This window comes from Hippocampus guttulatus, chromosome 8 (assembly GCF_054856545.1).
Source record: "Hippocampus guttulatus isolate MCC_2025c chromosome 8, RoL_Hgut_1.0, whole genome shotgun sequence".
Taxonomy (NCBI): Eukaryota; Metazoa; Chordata; class Actinopteri; order Syngnathiformes; family Syngnathidae; genus Hippocampus; species Hippocampus guttulatus.
The window spans coordinates 23,138,231-23,158,610 of NC_141268.1; the positions used below are offsets into that span (position 1 = coordinate 23,138,231).

The 20,380-nt window shown below is 55.8% G+C and overlaps 2 protein-coding genes across 4 annotated transcripts in view; one reads left to right on the top strand and one right to left on the bottom strand.

The window, feature by feature from the left end:
* Nucleotides 1-28: 28 nt before the first annotated feature.
* On the top strand, nt 29-18,449 carry lrig1 (leucine-rich repeats and immunoglobulin-like domains 1). Its single transcript, XM_086118581.1, is given in 19 exon segments — nt 29-970; nt 3,481-3,552; nt 4,162-4,236; nt 6,467-6,604; nt 6,949-7,092; nt 7,681-7,824; nt 7,919-8,062; nt 9,545-9,688; nt 10,718-10,798; nt 11,662-11,733; nt 12,736-12,807; nt 12,891-13,054; nt 13,467-13,808; nt 14,150-14,431; nt 15,393-15,827; nt 15,893-16,027; nt 16,253-16,474; nt 16,551-16,732; nt 16,734-18,449. Coding segments are annotated over 19 exon segments (3,204 nt in total). The 5' UTR covers nt 29-767; the 3' UTR covers nt 16,887-18,449.
* The window catches only part of slc25a26 (solute carrier family 25 member 26), a 24,047-nt gene continuing 18,552 nt past the window's right edge, over nt 14,886-20,380 (bottom strand). For 2 of the 3 annotated variants that reach the window (XM_086118583.1, XM_086118582.1), the window contains 4 exons: nt 19,963-20,027; nt 19,588-19,661; nt 15,876-19,049; nt 14,886-15,780 (listed from right to left, as the gene is read on the bottom strand). In XM_086118583.1, coding sequence (XP_085974709.1) covers nt 18,907-19,049; nt 19,588-19,661; nt 19,963-20,027 — 282 coding nt within the window. In that variant the 3' untranslated portion in view covers nt 14,886-15,780; nt 15,876-18,906. Of the gene's footprint in view, nt 15,781-15,875; nt 19,050-19,587; nt 19,662-19,962; nt 20,176-20,380 lie in introns of those variants that run through there. The other variant, XM_086118584.1, reaches the window with a different exon arrangement.

Consider the following 20,380-nt stretch of genomic DNA (forward strand, 5'->3'; position numbering starts at 1 on the left):
ACTCCGAGTGGCGAACCGTACACGGTCAAAAGGAGGGGGGGACTCTTCTTTTTTCATGCTACACGTATTACTCGAATTGTTTAGTTTTGTGACTACAGCCTGCAGAAGACAAATTGCTGATCGGATTCTCTGTCGGAGAGTTTGGAGGGGTCCCTTTCAAAGTTGGATCGAAACAGTGCAGAGTGAGATTTCAACGCTCGGCTTCAGACCAACGCTGGAGTCGTTTTACCGTGGAAAAAGTTTCGGGCTCAACTTTTAACTGCGAGGTGGACGTTAAGCTACGTGCGCATCTGTCGTCGTTCAAGCGCCGTTCACTTTGCAACCTGTTTGCTTGATCGAATGTTTCCAGTGAGCCTGGCGCTCTGTGCCCTTTAAACGTCTTCTTTTTTGGGGTGTTGGATGTTAGCAAACGTGCCGCACAAGTTGGTGGGCACACCGAAAATGTAGCGTCAAATGTTACATCAACGTTCAAAATTATTTCAATCAAATCGGTAGTGCAAGATTGCCGTGTTGTTGTTTTTTTTTTTCTGGCCAAACTGTGAATCACCTTTGATTCGACACGCGCGTCGGACATCGAAAGAGAGAAAGCTGGACCTCCGTCCTAAATGACTTTTTCCCATCAAACCACTGATGTCTTTGCTATCATTCAAAGGCAACTTGCAACATGCTTTAAAGTGCATCTGATCGTTCCGGCACTGCACTAACATTGCCGTTTGCTGGTTCTGGGGGAGAACTCGGCGGCGGCGCTCTTGAAAGCTGGATACAAAATGGCGGTGTCCCCTGGACCTTTTGGATACGCTTTTCGTTGCGTTTTCTACTTGTTTTTTTCACTCCGACTTTTGAACAGTCACGGATTGACTTCCGAGTTGCAGTGTGCCCACAACTGTACCTGCGATGGCGATTCGGTGGACTGCAGTCATCTGGAGCAAGCGGCGCCGCCTGGAGACCTGCCCGCCGGGACCACTTCCTTGTAAGCGAACTCCCTTCAAAGTCACTCCCCTCGAAAGATTTGATGAGAACTTGAATTGCTGCTACCGGAAAAAAGCGTTTGATCTTCTTTTCTGGTCGCTTTTGCACCAAGTTGCATGCTTGAGTTCAGGTTTCACCTGCGGTGAAACACCTGTCAGCCAAGACTCATTTGCCATCGGTCCGCTGTTCCCTTTTGTTGTGCGAAGAGGATTCTCTTCCGTTCAATCCGCGTTTCGCAAGAGGCCCAGGCGGTCGGGCGCAATGTCGGACCATATTTAGCACTGCCGTGGATGCGTTGCATCATGTCGCGGTGCTGCTTTAAACAGACTGCCGTGCTCGGAATGAACACGCGACTGACGGCGGCTGTAAAAGTCCGCTTTTCAAATGTACTGCCAGCCTTCGACGATTCTTGATGGCACTGAAGTGAAAAGATGACATGCGGTGACTTTTTACTTTTTAACAAATTGCGTCAGCGGTTTTCAACAGTTTTCATCTTTGGCGCAAAGTTCACAAGGAGAAATGCATGTGGTCAAATGCTGTGAAGATATGCCGTACATGATCAATTCCCGTGATTATTGTTATCGCCTCTATGACACACACTTCAAAATCACCCCCCGGCCGCTTAACTGAAGAGTCGGGTGATCTTCCTGGCCAACTTAATGTCATCCGTCGGCGGAGGCCCGACCGCCTTTCCTTACAAACGTACTTTGCGCGCTTGTACCGATCGCACGGACTCCAGCAAACGGTTTTGAAAGGGAACGAGATGAGCCGCTTTGAATCAACGGCGGCTTCGTTTGAGCCCACGACGACGCGACGCGCCGGTTTAATCACCGCGCTGCGCGCGTCTGCGGAAATACCAAAACCCAGTCTGGGCCGCCCCTGCGCACGTCGTCATTGCGCCTCTCGCTCCACTTGTACTCGGCGTGTCTCCCCCCCCCCCCCCCCCTCGCCAAGTGCAGCTTTTTGCAAGTCCCTCTTCAAAACATGAACAAGAACGATTGTATTTTGGCTACGCCCCCCCCACCACTGCCGCCGAAGCGCAGAGCCGCGTGCGTCGATGGGGCAACGTCGCGGCCGCGTTTAGCGGCCTTCTAATGAACCGCTATGGAGAAAATCCATCGTCATTTTCGGCCACGGGGGAAAATGACGACAGGATTGATCCCCAGAGTGCACTTGGGCGCCTTGGAGCGAATCAACGAGACGAGGCTGCCGCGTGGAGTTGTCGCCGGCGGCTTTTACGCTTTCTGGCCGTCAAGTGCCACCCGGGAGCCGCGGCCGCCGCCGCCCGGGCAGAAGCCGGCCCGCCACGACGGAGCTGGAAGAGGCTCGTCGCCGACGTCACTTGACGCTCCGGCTGAGCAAAGTTCACAACGCGTTCGATGCACCGTACGAAAGGGACAGGAGGAACCGTGCGGGCCAACGGCCCACCGCCCGAGTCGCTCGCTTTTGCCCTCCCGTGTGCTGACTGAACCAGCATCATGTGGTGTTATGACATCACCCCGGATTTCCTCTGCTCCCACGGCACCCGTAAATAGGACAGCTGCCTTCTGCGAGTGTTTTTTTTTTTTCTTTTTTTGCCCTTTTGTCAAATAAGCTGCAGGGCGCTGCCGCTGAGCTCCTTTTTTTTTTCTTCCTTTTTGCTCCGTCAGACTGGCCTGCGCTTCATTTATCCTTTCCCTCTCGGAAAGATTTCTCAGCGGGCAAGTTTGACGCTAATGTTTTCGATTAGCCGCATTTCCTTCCAGCGCTCGGGCCACTTAAAATGACAAATTGTGACCCGGCGCCCTCGGATGAGGCGCATCGTAACGAAGCGCCGCCGCGAGTTATGAGTCACCGGCAATAACTTCAAGTTGGCAGACTTGCGGCTTTTAACTCCACAGGTATTGAATCAATAAGACGTGTGATTTCATTTCTTGAGATTTTTGGGGGGTGTGCGTTTGTGTCCTTAAACGCGACGGACCTTTGTAAATTTGATTGATGGCCATCATCATATGAAGTTGCTTGCGTTTAAAGTTGAAACATCAGAGTCAAACGGTCCGGACGGAGACTTGAACGTCCGCTGGACTTCTGATGCCACGTTGGACGCACGTACCGCCATGTCCGTTTTGCGCCAATGCCCCGCCGAACATTTGTTACCTTCGCAAACGCTCGCCGGGGCTCGAACGAGTCAAACGGAGCAAGCGTCGGAGGGCCAAATCGCTCGGCCGGGTGTGCCCCGTTTGACTCCGGGGGCAAATGTCCGTCCTTTCCCGTCGTACGCAATGGCGTGCCATCTCCTTTTCTCAGCGGGGAAATGACCTCGGGGGGGCCTCCCGTCTCGGCGCCGCAAATTCCTTTCGAAGGAATTGCCGGGCCGCTTGGTGCCGGATTCCCGCCTTTGCGTTCCGCGGCGGAAGAGGCAGACTCGTATTGTTCATCGGGCTCCCCGTTGTGCCGACCGAGAACGAATAAAGCGAATCAATGCGCGCCCACGTGCAAATTCATGATCGCCTTCCCCGTTTTGTTTTTCAGAAATCTTGGCCACAGCAAGCTGACCGACATCAGCGGAGACGTGTTTGCCGACCTGCCAAATCTACGAGAGTTGTAAGTATCCGCGCGCGCTAAACATTCACCGCGCGCGCGCGTGCATCGAGTACGACTTTGTCGTCAAATGTGCCAGCACAGATGAAATGTCTTCCCTCTCAAGACAACATACAACGAGAGGAGCCGCTGCGGGTGCCCGCGCCGCCATCAAAAGAAAAGTCAACATAAAATGACAAAAAACTCTATAGTTGGGCACAAAAGACCCGCTCGGGTGACGAAGCCCGCCCTACTCGTGGTCTTCGTGGCAGGGCATCCTCAAAATTTATTTAAGCTTTGAAAGATCACGAAGAAATACTCCAAAGCTGGAAGAACCGGAGGCACTCCGCTGTTACCTTGAACGAAGTCCGAGTGAGGAAAATTGGCACTTTTCTAAATGAAGCCTCCCCGCCGCCACCCGACACCGAAGCCGGCGCCGGCCTTGTAAATATTTGATCGGGCCACGGGAGGACGTGGCTCCGTTTCACTCGCGAGACTCGTCCGTGGAGGAAGGGAAAGCTCGGTCCCGCTCGCGACGCGCCCGCTCGCTCGCCCGCTTCTCCTTCCGCCGCCGGTGTCGGCGTTTTCGCGCATTCTCGCTGACCGACGACGGTCGGCTTTGTGACTTTTCAGGCGGCTGGACCACAACGAGCTGACCTCCATCCCGGATTTAGGACGGGCGGCTTCCAAGATGGCGGCGCTCTACCTGTGAGTATGGCCGCCCCCGTTGCCGGAAGGACGACGGTATTCTTAGGCCGCCGGCCTCTTTGAAATGCTCTCGAAATAGTCTCCCGACGTCTGTCAAGGATGCAAAGGCTTTGACCGCTCCCTTTTAGAACAGTGTCCGTATTGGGCCATCTGCAAAAGTACAATGTGACGCCATCGGCGCCACAACAAGCAAAATCGCTCGCTCCATTTTCATTTCAATGACAACGTCGCAGGCTCTATTTGAGGTGGTGGCTTTCGGCCGTAGCCTTTGCAATATTCAGCCCGAACGCTCGCGCGTTTCACATGTCCCGTGACTTTTGCACGTACGCGACATTGCTCGATGGTCCCAAAATTCCTTTTTCTCGACACCTTGCTGGAGTGCGGCCTGCCTGCCTGCCTGATAGCGCGATGCATATTTGTGGTCAGAGTAGTTTCCGCTTCATATAGGAAGAGAAGGACTCGAGGTTGTATCGCATGCAGCAATGTGACATCTTTCCAAAACGACCGCCAAAGACGTTTTGGGCACTTTTGCGGCGCGTCCCGCACATCTTCCTTTGCCATTTGAGGCCTTTTGACGCAAAATATCCAGCCATTCCAGATCCCGCTTGTCCTCATGACAGAAAACCTGGGGGGGGGGGGGGGGGGTCTTTTTTTGGGCCTGACTGGAAGCCTGTTGCCAGGGAAGGGCCCGGAGGTCTGACAGGAGAAGAGGCCAGAAGGGAGGGCGGAATATTTACCGGAGTGAAGGCCGCCGAAGCAGCTGCGGCCGTCCGTCACGTAGCTTACGGTAAAACGGGCGATGGCGAGTCCGGGAGGAGGAAGGGTGGGGCGGCACGTCACCGCTTTGCGGAAGAGAAAGAGCGTCGGGGCGGGGCGGCTCACGTTGGGAAAACAGAAGTTCAAAAAGAGAAATGAAAGTCGATGGCGTCCTCCGTCGTAGCCAAAGACCTCGTGCGAAGCCGATTCCAGTGAAGTTGGCTCAGGAACAGGCGCACGAAAACCAACGTCGGTAAATGCGACGGGGCTTCCCTCCGCGACGCCAAGCTAAAGCTCATCAAAGAAGCGGAAAAATGTTGCGTGGTCTGACGAGTCCCCATTTCAAATAGTTTGCAACATTTGGCTTTTCTCCCGATTGGCCTCCAAGATGGCACCACTGTTGATCCATCGCGGGAAGTGTCAAAAGGGACCCGGGCGGGCTCATGCTCAGCACGTTTGGAATTCGGTCCGTCCGAGGCCTCTTCGTCGGCGTCGTCATTGGCTGTTTGGGAATTCTCGCCGCCTGCTGTTGTGCGTCGCCCACTTCAAGCGCGCTGAGCGGCTCCCTCTCACGCACAGCTGGATTCTCGACCGTGGGAGGGAGCGAGCTAGGGTGCCCCCCCCCCCCCCTCCCACCAGTGCTGGAACGGGAACTGGAACCAGCGCGAGAGGTCAATCTCTTCCGCCGGTCTGAGGCCGCTCTGTTTTTCCCAGCAGAGGTCACCAGCTGTTGACCCTCGCTCACTCCTTAACTATCCCCCATTTTTCTCCCCCCCCGATCCGCCCCCCAGGCGCTGCTCAATGTGGCCACTGTGTGTGTGAGTCTCTCTGTCTTGCGCGTACGCTTTGTTGTTTGTGTTTGTTCGCTCGCAGGGTTCATCCTGAAGCATTTTCTGCCTGTGTTTATTCAGGTGGGCACTGACCCACTCGTGCCCCCCCCCCCCCACCCCTCGCAAAATGGACCAGCGTATGTCCATCTGCTGGCCAAAGGCTAGAAAAGGAGGGAGCGACCTTGTTTGGACAGAGTTTGAGTGGGGGAGCACCTGTTCCCCTCGCCTTTCTTTGGCTGTCGGAAGACGTGCGAGCCGCGCGATGTACGGCAACGAGTCGCGGCGCTTGGCTGAGGCTCGAGTGGGAATGAAGATGGGATTCAACGCGTTTGGAAATATTCCCGTTGGGTGGGAAGGCCACCGTGCCTGGCCAAGAATCCGAGAGGTCGCCCCGCGCGCGTCCGCTCCGAAGGCAACCGGGAGGGGCGGCGGCTCGGCTGCCACCCAGAAGATTTCAATCGACTTTATTTCCACAGTCCAATCGCGCGGGGGCGCGAAGGCCGGCTCGACGCCACGCAACGCAGATTAGAAAGCCCTCTCGGGAAGAGTGTTCGTTCAACTCGACGTCATCGAGCGCTTGTTTGGTTTCCGCCGTGAATGTGTTGGCTTTGCTGGGCGAAACGGCTCTTTTTGCCTTTCCCCAGACACCATAACAAGATCCGCAGTATTGAGGGGGTGCGAATCGGAAGCTTGCTCTCCTTGGAAACCTTGGACCTCAGCAATAATGACATCACTGAACTACGAGGACACTCCTTTCCTGCGGGACTCCGGATTCGACATTTGTAAGTATTTGCGGGCAATGGGGGGGGGGGGGGGGGGGGGGGGGGGATCTGTGGGGCCCCCGTTTTGCCCCTCCAGCATTTGACTTGATTTTGGAAACTATATTTATCAATCACCTTCTTTACTCCCAGGAGAGGGGAAAAAAAAAAAAACCCCAATCCCGGGACCGCATTTGTGGGACATTGAAGTCCTCATTAGAATGCGCTGAGACAAGCGACACGCTGCTCCGCGCTAATCTAGCGCTTCCTGTTTTTCAAGCCGTTGTCGCTCCACTCGATGATTTGCGCAGGCGGAATGCGGCCAGTCCGCGCGCGGTGAGTGTGCAGCTGTGTTTGGGCGTCCGCAGGTACCTAAGCAACAACAAGATCGGCGCGTTAGAGCCGGGCGCACTGGACCATCTGGGCCCCACGCTGCAGGTCCTGCGATTGGGCCGAAACCGGCTCGCTCGGATTCCCGTGAGGGCCTTCCAGCTCCCGAGGCTCACCCAGCTGTGAGTAGCTTTTTTGGATCGCCGGTTGCGCTCGCGCGGGTCTGCGCGCAGAGGAAATATTCCGAGGGCTTTTGTAGAAGTCACGTCTCACCGATGTCGTCCTTTTTAAACGCTCTACCGTACCTCGAGGAGCCTGACCGAGTCAACGCAAACGGAGATTTATTTCTTGGGCGTTACATTCCCCCGAGCGGTCGCTTCATTGTCCGTATTGGCCTCGCCGACGTTCCTTCCCAGCGAGGCCAAAGTCTCCAAGCCAAAGAGTCGAGGCGCTCTCGGGATTGAAGTCGAACCTGTTTCGGGGCCCCCCCGGCTCGCGCGGGTGCTTTTTGCCGACGGGGCCGAAGAATAGGCCGGGTCGTTGCGCTCTCCTCCTTCGAGGGCGGTCGAAACGCACAAGTGGCAAGGGCAGACCCAAAAAAAAAACGGCATTTTCTTCTCCGGAAAGCCGGACGGTATCGCGTGCTTATTCTCGCGTTCGAGGAATTGACCGGATGCGTCGCTTTCTTTTTGTCCATCTGTACGCGGCGCAGAATTCACAATGCGCCTTGCCAATCTCCTGCCATATTTTGTGTTTGTGCGTGCCTGCAGCGAACTCAACAGGAATCGTATCCGTCAGGTGGAGGGCTTGACTTTCCAGGGTCTCTCCGGCTTGGAGGCGCTGAAGCTCCAACGGAATAGCATCGGCAAGCTGACGGACGGGGCTTTCTGGGACCTCGCCAAGATGAAAGTCCTGTACGTATCTGCGGGAAGACTTAAAAAGCAAGCGCTCGCCGCTTATTCACGTGGACGCTTTCTTACCGAGCGCGATCGATTGTTTCTCATCCAGCCACCTGGAGCACAACAGCCTGAGCGAGGTGAACGGCGGCTCCCTGTACGGGCTGACTTCTCTTCAGCAGCTCTTCCTCAGTAACAACTCCATAACCCGCATCAATCCCGACGGCTGGAAGTTCTGCCAGAAGCTGAGAGTGTTGTGAGTGCCGCCGACCAAAATCGCCGTGGAGTGCCGAATGCGCAAAGACACATTGATCGACCCGTTCAAGAAGCGGCCGATCCGCATGCACGACATGACCGCTTGGAACTGGCCGGCCGGCGGCAGCCATTTGAGAGCCATTTCAAGTCATTTCTGAAGGCGTACAGAAGGTTGAGTTCTCTCGCTAGCCACGCAAAAAAAAAAAAAAAACTGTGCGGACCAAGATCCGATCAAAGCCACTCCTGCCATCTAGTGGGGATTTATTGAACTGAAATTGTTCCCACGGCCTCGATAATGACCGAGGAGCCGCGAGAAGGCCTTGATGAATTTTCAGATGGGATTTTTGCAACCACCCCCCCCACCCCACGTTTTGACATGAAATGACGTAAACAACAATTTGCCAGTACCAGAACGTTAGCTTCCGACACAGCGCATCATTTTCTGTGAGGTGATTTTTTTCTTCTTCTTCTTTTTTTCATTCTGTTCCTTTTGGCCACAATATTATCGTGACATTGGGCTTGTGCACACAACATGCTACACGACGCCCCAAGGATAATCCTGTTCATCCCGTCATTAGACCCGAGCTCGACAGCTTTGTAACGGCCCTTATACACGGCCGTCTTGTGCAGCATTTCTTCCTCCGTGCGTCTGTGTTTGTGCGAGTGAGTGAGATCTTCTGCTCGCCGCGTTGTGGTAATTCCGCAGAAGGATCCCATTTGCCCCCATTGTCAAGCGAAGGACGACCCGATAGCCTCCCCCGCGCTGTTGACACGACCGTCATTTTGCCGCTATAAAGCGCTCCGCTCAGCCGAGGCGTTACTAAGTGCGAGCGAGGCCGCGGCAGAACGCGCCTGTTCATGTGGAACGGTTAGACGGAAGTTTGCCGTACCTATCTGAGGGCCGTATCCCGTCAACGCGTCTCCGAATGATAGATTGCACGCCGGCGCTCCACCAATCGGAAGCGACATAGGTCTGGTCAGCGGCTGCGCTGTCAACAACGAGGCGCTCTTCGACGCTCTGCCGACGTGAGGCGGGCGAAGGGTCGTAGGAAGGACAAGAAAATGTGGCAACTTCCTCTGACAACTCTCAGAGCTGGCGCGAACTGTATTCCGCAAGGTTCCCTCTTGAGAGTCATCCGGCCATCGAGTTCAAGTTGCCATTTTCCCCTCAGACTTTAGCTGTGGGGGGCTAAACTTGACGGATCGGGTGTGTGTTCTGTCTACCTTGTCCGGCCCACCCGTAAACTTCATTTGAAATCCACGGCGGGCCTCAATCAAGAAAGACCGACTGTGTGTGGGTGTTTGCTGAAAAATGGATGGCGGGCTGTAAAAGGTCGAACATGTGACGCTCAAGGGCGAGGAGCCAATTGACCTTCAACGGGCCGTGAAGCGCCGGTCCGACATTGCCTTGCCCACCTGTGTTCTCTCAGCTCCTTCCATCTGCAACTCGTCTGTGTGTTTCACTCCCCCCTCCCCCCTCCAGGAATCTGTCGTATAACAACCTGACTCGTCTGGACGAAGGCAGTCTGGCCGTGCTGGGCGATCTCCACACTCTGCGTCTGGGGCACAACTCGATAAGCCACATCGCCGAGGGAGCCTTCAGAGGCCTCAGGGCCGTACGCATCCTGTAAGTCCGCACGCCCCCCCCCCCCCCGCCCCCATCTGCCATTAACCAGGCGGAATCGCTCGCGACGACCCCCGCGTAGGCTGCCGTGCCCTCGCAGATGATAATGAGGCCCTCATATTTGTGTCTCCGATGCGCTATTTGGAGCCCACGTGAGAAAGCCCGACTTGTTTGCGGATTCAAAGTTTGATCGCGTTTGCATCTGAGCCTTTGTTTGTTTGGACAAGGTAATTCCGGGCTCGCCGTCGGCGTGGTTTCCGTGGCAACCTTCTCGTCTTTCTGGCTTTGTTTCTTTTGCCTGCTTTGGTTTTGGTCCTAAAGTCACGAATGTTTCCTTGCCTTTGGAATCGATGCAGCAAGTTGCTTTTCCTCCTCAAATCCTTCTTTTGTAAAGCATTAAAAAAAACAACAACAAAAACAGCGCAGAGAACCCTGGCGACTGACCGCAATCTGGGGGCTCGAGCCAATTACCGTTGTGCCCGCACCGTCTGCGGCATTTCTCCTTGTTATTTTCACGCGCACACTCGATCTGTCGTCCCGTCCTCCCCGTTCAACCCGGCCGGCACCGTCGCGCCTTTGAGGCAGAGCTAATCTAATCAGCGGAGGGGAGAAGGGCCAGAGACCGGGCCCCAAACTTAGCCGGGGCAGCTTTAATTGGGCCCGCTTTGCCGGCTGAGCTGGCATGGCACCGCGGGGCCGGCGGCGGGCTGTGAAAGCTCCAAACAAGCCTGCGCGTCCCCTTACTCGGCCACGGGTGGGGGCTTGTCGGCCCCGCCGCCCCCCCACCCCCCTGCCGCGGGTCTCTTGTTCTTGAGCCCCCACCGCCGGCCTTGCTTTAACAAGCCCACAACCATTCGCATCCAGCCAGCCGGAAAGAGGAGGAAATTGGCAGCTCCGGTTTGACGGCCAGTAGAGGGGGCGGGGGGTGAAAAGAAAAAGCAGGGGAAGGGGCAATTTGATGATGTTGCGAAGACGCGGTGCCGCTCCCTGCAATGTTTTGACCCCAACCCTCGTTTCTCTCACCCCCTGCAGGGAGCTGGACCATAACGACATCTCGGGCACAATCGAGGATACCAACGGGGCCTTCTCTGGATTGGATAGCCTCAGCAAGCTGTGAGTGTCCCCCTCATTCTCTTTTTCCTATTCAGCCCCCCCCCCCCCCCCCCCCCCTTGCCCTGGTGCGCCCCAGAAAGTCACTCAGGGCATATTTCGAATTGTCGAGTTTGAAGTGGCACTCGCTCAGCGACGTTCACCTTTGAAATCGGGCTTTGCCTGTTTTCGAGAGGAAATGCTGACACAATGTTAATGCTGACACCCAAACGTGCTTGGAATCATTCTTTCAAAAGAATTGATGCGTGAATGGCAAGCAGTTGGAATGAGGCGGAGGCAAGGAGGGCCGGGCCGAATCAAATACCCCCCCCCCCCCCAAAAGAGCGGGACAATGCGCCACCTGCTTCACCACACGTGCATGCAAACGCATTCACCCCTTCCCTTTTCCTTTTTTGGTTTACCTCTAGACAAGGGGTGTCAAACAAATTTTTGTCACGGGCCACTTTGGAGTTACGTCTTCCCTCGGAGGGCCCGATGCATGTTTAAGCATCGCGTAGTATCGTGACTTGTACACAACAAATGGATTACTGCAGTAGTTTGTTGACTTATTGTTCAAGTGAGTGTCAACAGGGTCAGGAAATTCTTGCAAAATCTCCGATGTTATTTATGACACGCAACAATTTGACATTTGGGTACAGATTTCAGAAAGGCTGCCGGAAGCCGACACACGTCATCCACGTTGGCGGGCCACTTCAAATGATGTGGCGGGCCGGATCTGGCCCCCGTGCCTCGCGTTTGACACCCGTGCTCTAGACGGTTCGATTGTCCACATTTTGACTTGTACTTGACCCCGCTAATTGCGCTGCGCTCTTTCCGCATGGCCGCACCCCTCATCTTTCGACACCCTTGGTGTTTGGAAATGGCAGAAGTCTCTTTGGAAACAAGATCAAGTCCGTGGCAAAGAAAGCCTTCGCTGGCCTCGAGACCTTGGAACACCTGTGAGTATTTGTCTTCTTCACCATGGGGCGGAATCACGTGCTTTGGGAATGGGGGGGGGGGGGGATAGATGCTGACTTGAATTTTGTTGCTCTTCACTTCGGGCCTTTGGTTCGACGACCGCCTCGAATAGGGAGAAGCCCTCGCGAGTTTCTGGGTAGCTGAGCACAACTTCCACTCTGACCTTCGGCTTCCTGCCGCTGAACAGGACCGCCGCTGCAGAACATGTGGCGCGCTCTACCCCATAAGACAGCCGCGTCCACATGACGGCCCGGGGGCCATTTGTACCCCGGCATCCATTTTTTTCAGCCGCTTATGACATGACCCCCCACCCCCCCCAAACAAAACAATGAAATGACATTTGAGATGGGCGGCACGGTTCGTTCAAAAGGGGAGGGTGGGCAGAGTGAGAAGGGAGGGTGCCATGATGACTAATACATTTCTTTCTATCCTGTCGATCTTTTCTCGATTTTCAAAGATGCCCAAAAAAGCATTTATGATGGAAAGGATCCCCCAATATATCCTCAAAACACAGTCGTGAGTCCAGCGCATTCCATTTTGGAGGCCAAAATAGTTTCCTCCACTTTGTGCTGGTTTCTGAACACGTCACCTCAAGAAGCCGTTTGGAAAAAATGCTCGCCTTGGCCTGACTTTGTTCTTTTTGGGGTTCTGAATGCGGAGATGGGATTCGGCTGCCGTTCAGTGCGGAGCCCCGTCCACCCCGGAAAAGCTCACCGCCGTCTGTTCGCCTGAACACCCCGAACAGAAAGCGGATGACACAAAGTCGACCATCCGGAACTGCTTCCCGGATTGAAATGCGTGCGGACGAATTTGAAAGCTTCCGTTTTTCTGTACGCGGCCCTCAAGCGAAAAAGTTTGGACACCCCCGCCATCTGCGTTTTCACGGCCACCTTCGGGCATAGCCGGCCGCGTCGGGCGGCATCCGCGACCGCGACGACTTGCCCGAGGACGTCCTTTGACTCGCCGCTGCGCTGCCTCCGCAGGAACTTGGGCGAGAACGCCATCCGCTCCATCCAGGCCGACGCCTTCGGCAAGATGAAGAACCTCAAAACGCTGTGAGCGCTTTGCACGTCGCGTCGGCCGCCGAAGATTTGACTCGCGCAAGCAAATAATGCGCGCGCTTGCCTCTCCGCCGCAGCCTCATCCAGAGCCGCAGCTTCTTGTGCGACTGCCAGCTGGGCTGGCTGCCGGAGTGGCTGGCGAGCCGCGGCGTGCGGAGCGGCGTCAACGCCACCTGCGCCCACCCCGAGAGTCTGAAGGGTACCGCGCTCTTCCTGGCGCCATCCGGCGCTTTTGTGTGCGGTAAGTGATGGATGCTCTTCGGCTGCGCCAACGCAGACGTGCTCGGTCGGGGATGTTTAACTCATTCAGTACCAGCCAATTCTGGACCAAGTCCGAAAAGACGTTTATAAACGTCTTTGGGAGTGAATGAGTTAACTTTGTCTGCTCCAAATGCTAATCGCTCGCTCCGCGGCGGCGGCGCTTCTTGAATCCGTGTTGCGGGTTATCGCTTGAAAGGAAGACGCTTAAACGGTACCAAGCAAACGTGGCCGCACCTTGTCAAACGTGAACCTGCGCCGGTGACATTTTCGCCTCACCTCGTTGGATTGTATTTGTAAAGTGGCCGCGTGGGTTTTGTGCCCATTCAAAGCGTCTCCTGCCCCCCCACCCCCCACCCCCGTTTTCTCTTCCTTCCGCTTCCCTTCCTCTTCAGATGACTTTCCCAAACCCCAAATCACCGTTCAGCCGGAAACCATCGCGGCGGTCCTCGGCAGCAACGTGCGACTCACCTGCACGGCCGCCAGCAGCAGCTCGTCCCCCGTGACCTTCGCGTGGCGCAAGGACCAGGAGCCGCTGGGACGCGCCGAGACGGAGAACTACGCCCACGTGCGCGCTCAGCCCCAAGGCGCCGGTGCTGCCGCCGCCGCCGCGACAGAGTACACGACCATCCTCCACCTGCGCCACGTCACCTTTGCGCACGAGGGCCGTTACCAGTGCGTCATCACCAACCACTTTGGCTCCACCTACTCCAGCAAGGCCCGCCTCATTGTCAACGGTACGCTTCCGACGAGCGCCCGCGTGGCTTCGCTTGGCCGTCAGTCACGAGAAAACGGGGGGGGGGGGGTGACATTTGGATTTTTTCTTTTTTTTTTTCTTTTGCAAAAACATGGCTGCCGGATATCGCGGCCACGCTCCAGCAAATCAAAGGCCCGTTGACGTTGCACTCATCTGCTTTTCGATGGCTCCGTTGAGTGGCCCTGCTGGCAAAAGTCATCTCTTTCTTGCCACTCGTCACAAATTGATTTGACTCGGTGACGGGAGCTCGTTCTCTGTTGCGCGGGGGTGGCCGAGCATTTTTGACCGAAGCAACCCACGCCGGCTCTGCTTTGTCCGCAGTGCTGCCGTCTTTTGTGAAGACGCCCAGGGACAGCACCATCAGAACGGGCCACACGGCCAGGCTGGAGTGCGCCGCCGAGGGCCACCCGGCGCCGCAGATCGCCTGGCAGAAGGACGGCGGCACGGATTTCCCCGCCGCCCGGGAGCGCCGGATGCACGTCATGCCCGACGACGACGTGTTCTTCATCATGGACGTCAAGCCGGACGACATGGGCGTGTACAGCTGCACGGCCAAAAACACGGCGGGAACCGTTTCTGCCAACGCCACGCTCACTGTGCTCGGTACGTGTCCGTGTCCCTTCCGCCACCGACTTCTCTTCAAAGTCGGTGTCGTCCGGCGCTTGTAAATAACTCGGGAAGCGGTAGAATGGCAGAAAATCGATTTATATACTGTATATATCGCCACTTTCCCCCTCCCCTGAGCCGCTGTGGCCTTGCTGCGGCTCAGGGGCCAAAGGCCAACCTTACGGGTCAAAGGGGCTTGTTGGGGGAGCAAGAGCGGCTCACAGAAGGATGTTTGTTCCGCACAGAGGGGGGGTTCAGGCAGCCTTCCGTCTGGAAAACGTGTCCGGTCAAGAAAAAGGGGAGCCCGAGATGAGCGTGTCGGTTGAAGGGGGCGGAGGCAAGAGAAAGGGAGCCGAAGGGGAGAGAGTGAGGCCGTTTGCAGACAAATTGTGTTCACCGCCGCGTGATTCTCTTTGCTTTTTTTTTTTTTCAACGACAATGCACCGCGACACTCGAGGAACCGTTTGTTTTTATTTCAGTGAAGGGACGCGGCCCCGAATGGTCTGTACAACACGACCGGGTGGTGGACGCAAAACCGGTTCTGACTGCAGCCGAGGCCTTTTTTTCCATTTCAGAGGTGTCGCTCAGAACGTTTCACCGCAACTCCAAAGTGTATTTGCCCAGCCGCCGCAGTCTGCAAGTGCTGGACACGTCCCAAAAACGATTCAGACCAAAAACAAAAAAAAAAGAACAAAGACAGTGGAAAGCGCAAAAACAATCCAACTCAAATTCAAGTCTCCTGCCGAGTCAAATCCAGCTCGGTTCATCTTGGGCAGCCGGCTCAAGTGGAGGCTCTCCTTTCCCAAGAGCGCTCGCAGTCGTCCGTTCCTTCGTCACGCCCCCCGGCCGGCGGAGGCGCTCGACTTTGGGGTCCGCGTCTCCAGCTGGCGCGTCGCTCCCGCTCTGGCGTTCCTTTGCATTGAAGCCCCCCCCCCCCCCTTTTGCGGTTGCCTTGCAGAGACCCCCCACTTGGCCCAGGACCTGGAGGATCGCAACGTGGCGGTGGGCGACACGGTGGCCCTGCAGTGCAAGGCGCTGGGCAGCCCGGCGCCCCGCATCACGTGGCTTCACGACGACCGGCCCCTGCGCCCGTCCGACCGCCATCACTTCACCCCCGGCAACCAGCTGCTGGTCATCGGCGCCGCCACGCTGGAGGACGCCGGCCGCTACACCTGCCTCATGTCCAACCCGCTGGGCGCCGAGCGCGCTCACAGCCAGCTGCTGGTCACCCGGCGCCGCGGGCCCTGCGCCCCGCCGGCCGGCCTGAGCGCGGTCGCCGTCGGGATCGTCGTCATCGCCGTGGTGACGAGTATCGTGCTCACCTCCCTGGTGTGGGTGTGCATCATCTACCAGACGAGGAAAAAGAGCGAGGATTGCAGCGTCACTAACACCGGTCAGTCTCGGCCGATGACATTTCCGGCTTGCGGGGCCCCGCGCTCACACTCGGCTTCTCTCCAGACGAGACCATGGTTCCCCCCGACGTGCCCAGCTACCTCTCCTCTCAGGGAACCTTGTCAGAGCGCCAGGACGGATGTATCCGCGCGGAGGCCGCCAACGGACCTCGGCCCAACGGACACGCCGCGGACTCCGCGGGTAACCGAGCGCCATATCTGGTTGCGGGCTGCTGCTGGCCGCTCGCGAGCCGATTCTTTTGACGTTGCGTTCTATGATATTTGGCAGAAAAGGCAATCGGATAACTGAGCAATAGAACGACTTGTGTTTTGGTCCCTCGACGCTGACAACGACCGAGATTTGAAAAAGAATGAGGACGATGATGATCATCATCGTCAATGAAGTCCCATTCCCAATTCCCCGCAGGCTTCGACGGTCCGGCGATGTGCACGGACTGCCTGGAGAGCAGCGAGCACTACTCCAGAGACCCGGACTACCGGGCGCACGGCTTTGCCCCGTCGGGGCTTAGCGAGTATCACCAGCACGTCGCCCCTCCGCCCTACTCGCGCCGTCACCCGGCGGATGGCGCGGCACCCCTCTGCAACGGGACCCGCGAGGACCGCGACGTGCGTCCGTGCGATCGAGAAGGTAAAGAAGATGTGTAGCAGTGGCCAATCTCCAGAGGTGTGGCTCATTGCTTTCTTCATGCCATCCACCTTCCCAGCGAACAGAGCCGGAGGATCGCCGGCCGCGTACGCGTACGCGGAGCGGGAAGATTCTTTTCACCCTCCGGTGAAGCTGACGAGCCGAGGACATCTCGACGGTGACCGCGAGCCCGAGCTCAGGCGGACTCTGCTGCCCGACGGCCACGCCGTCGGCTCCTCGCCCGCCCGCGGCGCCCCCCCTTGAGGAGAGCCACCGAGTCGCGGTGGACTCGCTCTCGCTGCGTGGACCCTTTTTTTTTTGGTTTTCTTTCTTTGCACTGGGAAATAAACTGCTACCTCATATCGAGGCCAGGCGCTTCCGAGCCTCGCGCGACTTGGAGCGCCGAGGAGGTTGAAGACGGAGCTTGTGTGGGTGGCGTCCCATCTGAGCGTATGTGCTGTACATAGTTTAAAAACCTTCTGTTGGGAGGTGACCAGTAAGATTTCTAGCTGTGGAAAAAAAGAAATGTGACTTGCATTTGAAGCAAATACAGTACAGCAGAAAGTATTTGCCTTCTTCTCAAGTTCATACTTTTGTTGCATCGTTTCCCCCAATTTCATATTTAAGATCCTCAAAATTCTTTCCAAAAGACTTCTTGGGTGAATATCATATGAACCGATGAGCTGAAATTGAAATGAAAAAATGAAGGGGGGGGGGCGTGTCTTGTTACATCTGCCACAAAAAGGAAGAAGAAAAAAGTGAAACATGTTGGTGGTAGTGTCGTGGTCTGCTTGGGTACTTCAGGACTTGGACGACTCGCTCTCAACCATGAATTTTGCTCTTTATCAGAAAATCCTGAGGGAGAATGTTCGGCCATCGGTTCATGCCCTTAAGACGAGGCGCACTCCGGTTCTGCAGCAGGGCAACTTTTGAATGGCTTTAAAATCACCCAAATTAACGCTTTTGGAGTCAAGTCAAGTCAGGACTATTGATATCTTTTTTTTTTTCCATTCCCATCCCCTTTGTAGATTGACCAATCACCATTTGATGTTTGGCTTATCTTTCGTGTGTTTGATCTTCAATTTGGTAAACTATGCAAAAACAAAAGTGAGAATTTGAGTCGCGGGCAAATACGTTTTCACGGCACTGTCGGGAACCACGGACAGTGTGCGAATGTGCAGGGACTTGAGACTGTACACAAGATTGATCTTTTACAAAAGAGCATTTGGATTTATGTGCATGACAAAGGAGTGACGGTATTTTATTTTTGTTCAGAGGACAAAGAAACGAAAAACAGCCCTCTTTCAGCTTTGACCAACAGTCAGCTGCGGTGCCTTATTGCATGGTCAAAGAAAATAGCTCGCGTACGAGAGCTTTTATTGAGAGACACTGGTACACTGTTGCAAACACAACACTTGATTGCACTTGAATGTTTTTTCTCCGAAGCGATCCAAGCGGTCGCAGCCAAATGATTATTCGACGACTTTGATTAGCGCTGGATGTTGTATGAAGGACGAGCTTTTTGGTGGCGATGATGTCTGAATGCTGAAGGGTTGCTGCCAACAAAAGCGCTTGCGAGCTCCCTCGGCAGGCGGCAGGAATGCCGCTTCTCAAAACAAGAAGCTTTGCGTCTTGAGGTCGCGAGCGGCTCCGAAGGCCCCACTCGGCAAAAGGTCGCGACCTCCGTCGGCGCGGTCAAGGGAAGCCAACCCGCACGCAGCGGCCACGCCGCGGGGATCGCCGCAGCTTTCGGGCAAAGGCGAGTTGCGTCCTTTATCCGAACCGAGACCCCGTCGAGGTAAATGAGGGGTCGCGCACGGCCCGGGATGGCAGCAGTAACCCGTTAGCGTCGGCGTCGCGGGGAAAAGGGACGAACGGCTCAACGGTAATTTATTCCAACGCAACGAATGTCGGCGTTCAAAATGCTAACGCGTGCGACATGCTGATGAAGTGTCAAATAAAATCCCATTTGGCTTTACCGGCTGCATTCCCGCTCCTTTCTCTCAACACAATCAAGGTGCGTTTTGCTTCGAGTCACGCGGCCCAAATCGCACGGCAACACTCGCGTGACAACTTTTCCGAGGGAGTTTCATTTGACCTCCAAATGTTTGATTGCTTCAATGTTTCGCAACTTTTTGTTCAACTTTCTTTTCTCCCCTAAGAAGACTACCGGCTAGAAATAAACCGGGAAACGTACCGCTCCGTCCGTTGCGAATTCTGCCGTGCGGCTCCTTGCAAGAGAAGATCTTGCCAAGTTGCGCAAAAAGTACGAAAGCATTGCGCAAGACGCGCATTCTAAAGTTGGAGCGGGTCAAATGAAGTTCACCGCGTTAAAGATTTGCTCAAAAAGGAGCCAAAACTAAATTGCCGAGCTTCTCGCGTCAAAAACTGAAGTCCTTCACAGTATTGGCAGGAAACGCCTCTTCTTCTGGTTTCTAGCTGACAGCAGTCGTGCGGAAGGCCCGGTCGGTCGCACGCTTAGGACAGCAAAGTGCGGCGGACTTTCTCGTAGGCTCCCAGGAAAATGAAACCGCCCGCGCTGATGAAGGCCATCCTCGGTATGCTGCCCGCGAACAGCCTGCCGACAAAAAGCCGCGTTAGACGAGACGCTTCCGCTCTTGCCAACCGCCGAGGGCCGCTTCGCGCGCAAGCGTTGTGCCGAGCTGATGTCGGAAGTCAAAAGCTTGAAATCACGATCGATCGCGCGGAAACGAAAATGCTGCCCCGGCCGCTACGGCGCCAGGGAAGCGGCATCGTGCGTTCCTCTGAAGGTGGCCTTTCGCGCTATGGACCATCAATCTCCAAAAGTAAAACGTCGAGGTCAAACAAAAAATGAAAACATCTCCAAAAAGTCCAACATTTTGAACATTTCCATTCACATTTGTGCTCGTAGGGACACAAAGTCGTCCCTGGAGACGGCCGATTTGCACCCCGCCCGTGGCGCAGTTTACTTTGCCTCGGGTCTTCCCAATTGTTGACAGAAACTCGTGGAGTGCGCAGCCTCCGACTGTTTTGAACCGTTCTCGCGTGAGGCGTGATGTCAGAAGGGATTTTTTTTTTTTGTGGTTTGTTTATTTTGGATGGCATTTGCGATGAAAAGGCCTTGGCCCACTCACCCAGTAAGGCCTCGACTCTTCCACACGTCACAAAGCACCAGCGGGATGTTGCCGCTCGCCGTGCTTGACCCGGCCTGGGAGAGACAGACAGAGGAGGCGACGTGACGATGGAGCGCGCGTGGCGAGAGCTAAAATGGGCGACGCCGTTTGGTCTCCCTCCATGCGCCCTTTCGCAGGGGCGGCCGCGTCGGCCGGGTTGACAACCGCAACACGGGAGCCCGGTCGGCCATTTGCCCGGCCAAACGCGCAGACGTCTACAGTCTAGTGCTTCTTATTTACACAATAGAGTTTTGTCGGGAGGGGCGCGCTCTGCTCCTCCCCTCCGACACGGTGCAGGCGGGATGGCAGAGGCGCGCGCGAGAGAGCCTTGCGTACCTTTGCCAGCATAATCCTCGTCTTTGCCACATCAAGAGGAGTGGTAACAAGGGCTGCCACCGCACCTGCGGCGATACACAAACGTTACTCCGGCGGAGCCACATGAAAGGCGCGGTTTGCAGCGATATATTAAAGCGGCCATAAACGCTGAAGCGTCGTCATGGTGCTCCTCGGGTGATGATATGATCCATCTGGGAGCCCCTCTGTTGGGGGCTACAAAAAAAAAACAGACACACTTGGAATCCAACCGATTCATTCCTCCCTCGAGCGATACGCCCCGACGCATAATCCCGTGCCGACCTGAGGCTGGCGTGCGCGTGCGTCCTATGTGGATTGATATCAGGATATTTTCACTTGATCGTCTCGACACAACCCGAGCTAGCCGGGCCTCCCACGACGACGGACGGCGCCCCTGCAG